This window comes from Enhydra lutris, unplaced genomic scaffold (genome assembly GCF_002288905.1).
Source record: "Enhydra lutris kenyoni isolate GAN:26980312 unplaced genomic scaffold, ASM228890v2 scaffoldscaffold68, whole genome shotgun sequence".
Taxonomy (NCBI): domain Eukaryota; kingdom Metazoa; phylum Chordata; class Mammalia; order Carnivora; family Mustelidae; genus Enhydra; species Enhydra lutris.
This window is the reverse complement of record NW_019154152.1, coordinates 9954067-9962651: the sequence shown is the minus strand read 5'-3', so window position 1 is coordinate 9962651 and position 8585 is coordinate 9954067. Positions and strand designations below refer to the sequence as shown.

The following is an 8585-nucleotide window of genomic DNA, read 5'->3' as shown; positions in this document are numbered from 1 at the left end:
TGGCATCTATGAATTCCATGTGGATGCAATCAAGACAAGGAAGAGTATCAAATGTAGCACTGTCCAATAGAGTTTCCTGCAGTGAAGGAAATATTCTAAATCACTGTTGTTTAATGTGGTAACCACTAGCCACACATAACTATTGAACACTTTAAACTTTGATAGTACAACCAAGGAACTGAACATTTAAATTTTACTTTATTTCAATTAATTGAAATATAAATTTAAATAGTCACATGTAGCTAGAAGATACTGTATTGAATAGTATAAATCTAATGGGTTATAATATACCTTTGCATAATGGTTTTGATGAAAGCAATAATTTATCTTAGGTAGCTTGATAGATATGAATTCTCCTTAAAATGGTATATAACAGCTTATCAACATTTTTTTAAGTTTTATTTCTTTAAGTTTTCTCTACTTCCTTGTGGGGACTAAACTTACAACCCCAAGATCAAGAGTCACACATGCTTGCAACTGAGCCAGCTAGGGGCCTCACAGCTTATCGACATTTATATACAATAAAATTCACTGTCTCTGGTATATGGCTCTAATCAACTTTTGACAAATGCATAAAACCAGGTAATCACCAGTGACATCAAAATATAGAAAAACTACATCAAAATTCCTTCTTGTTACCCCTTTGTATCCATACTCAGTCCCTGGCAAGCACTCACTTGTTCTCCATGTCTATAATTCTTTTTTTTGAGTGTCATGGACCCTGCAGTATGTAGTCTCCCATGTCTGGCTTCTTAGTATAATGCATGTGAGATTCATTCATGTTATGGTATGTATTGGTAGTTTATTCTTTTTTACTACTGAACACTATTCCATTGTATGTCATTAACATTTTTTTCCAAGAAAAATCCGCAGATTGTTTTTGCTCTATTATAGTCATTCTGGGATTCAATGCTGAACATAGGCCATTTCTGTTCTTTTGCCTTTTGTGTTTATTTATATGTTCTTTGAGTATTTTTTAATAAAAATAAAGTGTGTATGTGCAACAGGCTGGAAGCAAGAGAGAAAAAGAATAAAAAGAAAACGGCAGGTAAATCATGAGAGCATAGTGAACTTAATGAACTGGAATAGGAACTCCTATATATATGTTAGATTTTAATTTCAACTTCATTTTTGTTCAGAAAGCTTTTCTGACATGCCTTTCTTTACTTATGTTACAGTTTCTCATACTGTACCATAATTTACCAATAGTATATCTCCCCTGCTAGTCTATATACTTTATAAGAACAGGGATCCTTTTAACTTTATTTTAGTCTTTCCCAAGTACTTAATGTAGTTCAGAACATATGATGGATGTTCAATATATAATTTTTTTGAATTCATGAATGAGTGAAAACTGTACTTTATCAAGATTGATTTCATGTTTCCAAACTTCTTTGTTCATTTAATATTAGTAAGTCTCATTTGAAATTACCAGCGTCATTAATTTTTGCCGGTGGGAACCAGTGGAAGGGGGTGGTATTTACATATAAATATGAACATTACTTACTGTGTAACTTTATGGAATTAATTAATCTCTCCAGATACTTGTTGGGATAAATATCTTCACGAGTGTGCCCAATAAAGTATGAGTATGGACCAGAAAATGTTTCAAGGAGGATTAAAAAGTCAGGGATTATTATATGTGGTCAGAATTATTAATTCACAGCCTACTATGCAGAGGTAAATTCTGGTCGGAATGAGGCTTAAACCAGATGTAGACATGCAGCTGGGAAGCAAGCAATCTGTAGAATGGATAGATGAGGATCATATATTACAACTACATTTTTTTTAATTTTATTTTTTATAAACATATAATATATTTTTATCCCCAGGGGTACAGGTCTGTGAATCGCCAAGTTTACACGCTTCACAGCACTCACCATAGACAACTACATTTTTTGAAGATACAGTGCAAACAGTTGACTATAGGAGGCAGAATAGCATAGAGTAAGAACTTAAGAGTAAGCTAGACATGGACTTGAATGCCAACTCTAACTTGCTAACTTTTAGTTGGGTAATATTCAAAAGCTCTCTGAGTTTCAATTTCCTCATTTGTGAAACAATGGAGAATACTTAACCTGTAAACTTGGTAATGAATAAAAACAACAACGCACTTGAAGGGTAGAGTGCACTTTTTAGCATATATTGTGACTTCATCAAGTGCTAGCTTAATTATGCTTAAAAGGGTGGGTGGGCTGCGAATGTGACTCAGTGACTGGGTTGGCTTCTTAGGAGGGACTGCTGGGTAAGAGGAGAGACATGGGAATGGCCAGGGTACAATGAAGCCTGTTGGAAAGAGTACATCTTGGAGCAGAGAACAGAAGGAAAACTTATCTGCACTCTTGGGATCCTGCTCTGACATTCGGGGAGCCTCCCTGGCTGAAACTCTATAGCCTAAGGCAGGGTAAAGAGGAATGGTTGTAGTTTTAGAAGATACCCATTACTGTCAGCCCCCAGGGCCATCACTATGCTTACAGCTCCTGATATATGGAGTTTGCTTAGGCCTGGGAGCAGGGTTTGAAGCTGTCAGGGAGAGTTATCTGAGCTATTATAGAGGAACATATTTTTATGGGTCCCATAATTCTTGTTCTACCCCGTATACTCACCAATAAAGACAGCCCTCTGCTGCTTGATGACTCCACTAATTTTCCTATAAAGCCTCCACTCTTGGGAGCTGGTTTAGTCCTTGCTAGGTGATGGGACTGAAGAGAAGTTGGTTGTGTTTCCTCCTGATGTGAACAGGTAAGAAGAGTGCATAAATGGAAAGGGATGGGAGGCAAAGGGATTAAGGAGTAAGAAATCCTAGGAAAAAGTGGGAACTGAGAAGAACAATGAATGATGGCAGCTATATGTCAGCTGGGGTAAAGAAATGGAGAGGTGTGATGGAGCCTCGATAAAACTGAGATAAGAGACAGAGGACAGGAGGAAACAGAAGGATAAAGAGAAAAGGAGATATGACCAGAACGCTCTTCTGGTGGACAAGATTGTTCAGGCATCAGTAAACCTTACTAATTGAAGCTTTTTGTTATTCCAGATCCTACTTTAGTAGCTAGCATTGAGAAAAAAAACAAGAATGCCCAAACTTTTGAGGAACTCACCTTCCAGGCAGATAAAGAAGATTAAATCTGCTTATATAAATTACTAGTATCAGCCATACCTCAATATTAAGAATTAAATGAAAGGTCCAAGCATGGACCTTCTCCGCACCACTTCACTGCAGAGAAGCAGAAGTAAAGTTTCTGGTTAATATAGACTGAAGCTGTCAGGGCAGGTTCCAGATTGTGAGGAGAATAGATTTCAGTGTTGAGAAATTACCAGGAAGTTTGGGATTGGTAGATAACATGGATTGGTTTTTTATCATTATTGATGCCAGAAAGCAGGGATGTTGACCTGTCAATCACTAAATGATTGAGTTGGATGGATCTTATCCAAGTCATTTAATCTAAGCTTTTGCATATGAATTGGTAGACATTACCTTCTGGCCTATCAGTTGGAGAACTGAAAATAAAAAGCACTAGCCTTTTCTTCTGGTTAGTAGGCAGTGCAGAGAAAACCCTGATGAACTGAGGCACTGAGCTTTATCTTACAACTGGTTCTGGAACATACAAGCTCACCAAACCAGAGAGGAAGCCCTCTGCTCCTTCTTCTGTCCACATATCTATCCATAGGAAACATGTTCTCCAGCAGCAAAATGAGCCATTGTCTCTTCTCTTTTTACCCCCTCACATCCTCAGTGTCATCTTTTTTTCCTTTATGAGACGAAATTCAAAGAACAAAAGATAACTGGTATCTGCTTTATGGTCACCTTATCTCTTGATTACTCTTCCATTCCAAAACTCCTCTTTACATACACCGGTACATAGAGATATACACAATATAAACATATAAACAGTCACATATTTCTAAACACACATGGATGCCCCAAATAGTCTTTAAATAAGCCATGAGGACATTGTTTTCTTTTATTGATTGCTCATCTCTATTGCTTTTCTAAATCATATATACATATATATGACTATATACATATATGTACAACAGAGTATAAACAATTCTTATATTTTAAAGGACAGAAATCACACTGTCCAACTGTTAAACTTCTCTCATAAGCTTAGCTTCTCTAAACGGTTTATGGTTTAATGATAAATAATAGACCTTAGAGTTAGTAAATCTGGTTTTGCATTTTGAATATGTATCTATTTTACCTTTGATATATTGTTTTTCTTGCTAGGCCACTTTCCTTTCTTTAAAAACACCTATATCCCTTTTTCCTGGGGTGATATAAAATTATATATAAGATGGCTGGTAAGTGTTGACATATACAGAGGATCTTAATTTATCTCCTTTTCTCTTAACCTACCCTCCTTCTTCCAGTCAGCGAGAGGATATTACTCTCCTTAGTTTCCCTGGTGGCTAGGGAAATGATTTCCCTCTGGCTCATCATTCCCACAAAACTTCCAGGCTCGATATATATTTCTCTCATCTAGTCTTTATCCATATCTCTATTATCCGTTATTTATTTATCCACCCATCTAATGTAAATTAGGTTATTAGAGTTTTTATCATGTACCAATCACTAAGTTTATCTCTAGAGAAAATACAAAGATGAATACATATGTTTTATATTCCCAGAGAGCCAGCATTCTAAATGGAGAAAGAAATGTGATCAAGCAATAGAATTTTAGTGCTACTAAAAAAAATATGTAAAGTACTATTGAAGGACAGTCAATAGTTTGAGTGATTTGGTGTTGCAGAAAGATTCTTGAATAGTTATCACAGAGGGGATTCACTCTTTTTTTTTAATGTTTAATAGTGGCTTATAAGGTGAATGATTGAAAGCATTCAATGTTAAATTCAATTTACTTCTCATTAATGTTTGCAAATACTTTATTAGCAATTCTTAAATATTTCAAATCAACCAACTTAAGGACAGAAGACGTGCTTATAAGTCTTCTGAGGTGATGTGAAGACTGAAGGGAGCCTAGGAGTCAGAAACAAAAATCTCAACAGCCTCTGTTTTCCTGTCTGGCTAGTCTTCCCTGGTGTCCCCATGTGGTAATAGCCCTTCATTAATATTTTGCTTTGGCTTTTCACACTATTCATACCACTGAGTTGAGAGAGTTTTGAATGCAGAAACTGTTCTTTATGCATTTTTGTTTCCCTGATTTGAGTAGTAACTGACATTAAAATGATCATTTAGAGTGACGCCCGGGTGGCTCAGTTGGTTAAGCATCTGCCTTTGGCTCACGTCATGATCCTAGGGTCCTGGGATAGAGCCCCACAGCCGGCTCCCTGCTCAGCAAGGAGCCTGCTTCTCCCTCTCCCTCTGCCTGCTGCTCCCCCTGCTTGCACTCTCTCTCTCTCTAACAAATGAATAAAATCTTTAAATAAACTTAAAAAATTAAAAAAAATCATTTAGAGTCTAAATGACTGACATAACTCTGCATGTTTGTAATCTGTATCTCATTTGACATTAGTTTTCCTGATTCTTAGTATTTTTTTCAACCACGTATAATATAATAATATTAAATATTATAGCAGAAAAAGCAATTAGTCTTTTTTCCCCCCTTTGTAGTAACAAGTGGTCTTTTCACCACCTTCAGTAGAATGGAGGAGGGGAAGAAAATAACCAACAGCCCCTTAATATTTGTTTATGAAGCAACTGACAATGGCTGGTACTAGCAAATTCCTTGCATCTACTCAGATACAAGACAGAAAACCTACATACTGAAAAATAAAAATACTTATGGCTGACCATATCCACACAACACATGGACTGAGTATATCATTCCTGGCTAGCTGTTCATTGATGATTAAATGCCCTACATACAAATTTTAAAAAGTGGTGATGACATCAGCACTCAGTGAACAAGTCCTAAATAGAATTGCAATGGTCCTCTTAAACACAGATTCCAGATTCTGCCTCCTTTATAACACCATCTCTCTTTTCTTTTCTTTTTTTTTTTTTAAATTTCATTTATTTATTTGACAGAGAAAGACACAGTGAGAGAGGGAACACAAACAAGGGAAGTGGGAGAGGGAGAAGCAGGCTTCCCACTGAGCAGGGAGCCCGATGTGGGGCTCAATGCCAGGACCCTAGAATCATGACCTGAGCTGAAGGCAGATGCTTAACTGACTGAGCCACCCGGGAAACCCCCATCTCTCTTTTCTATGCAGCTGCCATTCTATGTACTTTCTTACTCAGTGAACTACTTGATATTCCAATTTGTGATGTCACCTCAGCCTTCCATGTCCTTGAGTGATTCCCTTTTAGTTATTAGTCCCAACTTCCATCCTACCCAGGTTTCTTAGAAAGTCATTCATCACTTTTTTTTTCTTTTTTGTGAAAGTGATTCATCACTTTTTGCAGAGTGCTTCCCATAAATTTCATATGGGTGTTTAGTCTATGCTTACCTACTTTACCTAAATTAGGATGCCTGAAATCATGTATTCCAGAATACTGTTTGGAATTTTTCACAGAATTCATTAGAGCAATCTACTCACAGTGAGTTGGTCCAAAGCCACAGGCTAATTTTAAATATTCATGGAAAGGAGTAGAAACAGGTATCCCAAGATATAAGATGAAGAAAAGGAGATCTAGTACTAGTTATTTCAGTGGACCTGGAAAAGTACACAGAGAAACAGAATTAGAACACAAGATAAATTCAAGTCCCATACACATGTGGAGTGGGGAAGGGAAAAATTATAGAGACCATTCCACTATAGGAAAAGGAACAAAGAAACCCTGATACCAAAAGGAGACTTATAATAGAGTCTGCTAGGAGGGTTGGTTGATGATAGAAGTACAAGGATACCTCTGGATACAATATCTCGTACCAGCTTCCAGCAAGGACATTATGGAGTATGCTATCACACAGGCCCAGTGGATCTTTTGTGCTTGTCCATTTTTCCTTAAGCAGTTTATACAGCTTGGAGACTTAAGGCAAAGACCCATCAGTTTGCAAAGACATAATCATGTTTTGTTGGTGTGTGTGCATGTATATGACATAAGCCTATATACATTTCCTACTTCAAACCTCAGGACTAGTCTGGGCAGTAGGGTTGGAATGAGTTTAAACAGATTGATGCTTATAGTTGGGAGAGGGTAAAGGAAGAAAAATGGGACCAGGTTCTGACAAGAAAAATTTCAAGATACTGTGGAATTATGTGATAGGTACCATAACTGGACTAGAGGCTTTCAATATAGAAAAACAATGGGAAAGAGTTTATAAAAGAGATAGAGTTTGAAAAAAGGATCAATATGACAAACACTATCCTTGTTGTCTCTCTTTTCAGGGTGTGTTCTCAATCTACCATGATAATTTTCAATAACACCACATCATCTTCCCCAGACTTCCTACTCACTGCATTTCCTGGGCTGGAACTTGCTCACGTCTGGATCTCCATCCCTGTCTGCTGTCTCTACATCATTGCCCTCTTGGGAAATAGCATGATTCTGCTTGTCATCATCATTGAGAAGAGTCTCCACAAGCCCATGTACTATTTCCTCTCCATGCTGTCCAACCTTTGATCTCTGTCTGACCATCTCAACTCTTCCCACTGTGCTTGGCGTTCTCTGGTTTCACACTCGGGAGATTAGCTTGAAAGCTTGCCTCATTCAAATGTTCTTTGTGCATGGCTTCTCCATCCTGGAGTCCTCAGTGCTGGTAGCCATGGCCTTTGACCGCTTTATGGCTATCTGTAACCCACTGAAGTATGCCATTGTCTTCACAGACATGATAATCTTGCTGATTGGACTGGTCATCTGCCTGCAGCAAGTTGCTTTCACCTTTCCCATGGTTCTAGCCTTGAAGAACGTATCTTTCCATGCAGGCAAAGAGCTTTCCCACCCATTCTGCTACCACCCAGATATGATCAAATACACATATTCCAACCCCTGGATCAGCAATTTTTTGGGCATGTTTCTGTAGCTCTACCTGACTGGCACTGACTTACTGTCCATTCTTTTCTCCTACGTTCTGATTCTTCGAACCATCTTGAGCATTGTGGCCCCTAAGAAGCAACAAAAAGCTCTCAGCACTTGTGTCTGTCACATCTGTGCTGTCACTGTTTTCTATGTGCCAATGATCAGCCTGTCCTTTACATACCGCCTTCTCAGCTCCACCCCAAGAGTGGTCTGTAGCATTCTGGCCAATGTTTACTTGCTCTTACCACCTGTACTGAACCCTATCATTTATAGCTTGAAGACCAAGATGATCCGCCAGGCTATTCTCCAGCTGCTCCAGTTTAAAGGCTCACGGGGCCCCAGTGTGAGGGGTCTTAGAGGACGGTGGGATTGAAGGGGAGATAAATTATATTTAAGCAGGAAAAGGATTTGGGTCTGTGCCATCCTCAGGCATTTTGGTTACTAAGGCAGTGTTGATTAAATCATTGGAACAGAAAGAGGAGAATACATTTCCCCTAAACTTATTGAAGAGTTAAATAAAACAAAAACAAAACCAAAAACTAAACTAACAAAAACACTACAGTTCAAAACCAAATTAATTGTGTGTGCCCCTCAAACATTTAAAACAATTACATGGAACTCCTGTGCACATTAAAAACACAGTAAGATGGAGCGCCTGGGT

General features: G+C 38.0%; 1 protein-coding gene across 1 annotated transcript; it reads left to right on the top strand.

Moving 5' to 3' along the window:
• The first annotated feature begins 7294 nt into the window (after positions 1-7294).
• On the top strand, positions 7295-8297 carry LOC111159242 (olfactory receptor 51T1). The gene is given in 2 exon segments (XM_022521677.1): positions 7295-7519; positions 7521-8297. Coding segments are annotated over 2 exon segments (984 nt in total). The 5' UTR covers positions 7295-7312.
• The last annotated feature ends 288 nt before the right edge of the window (positions 8298-8585 follow it).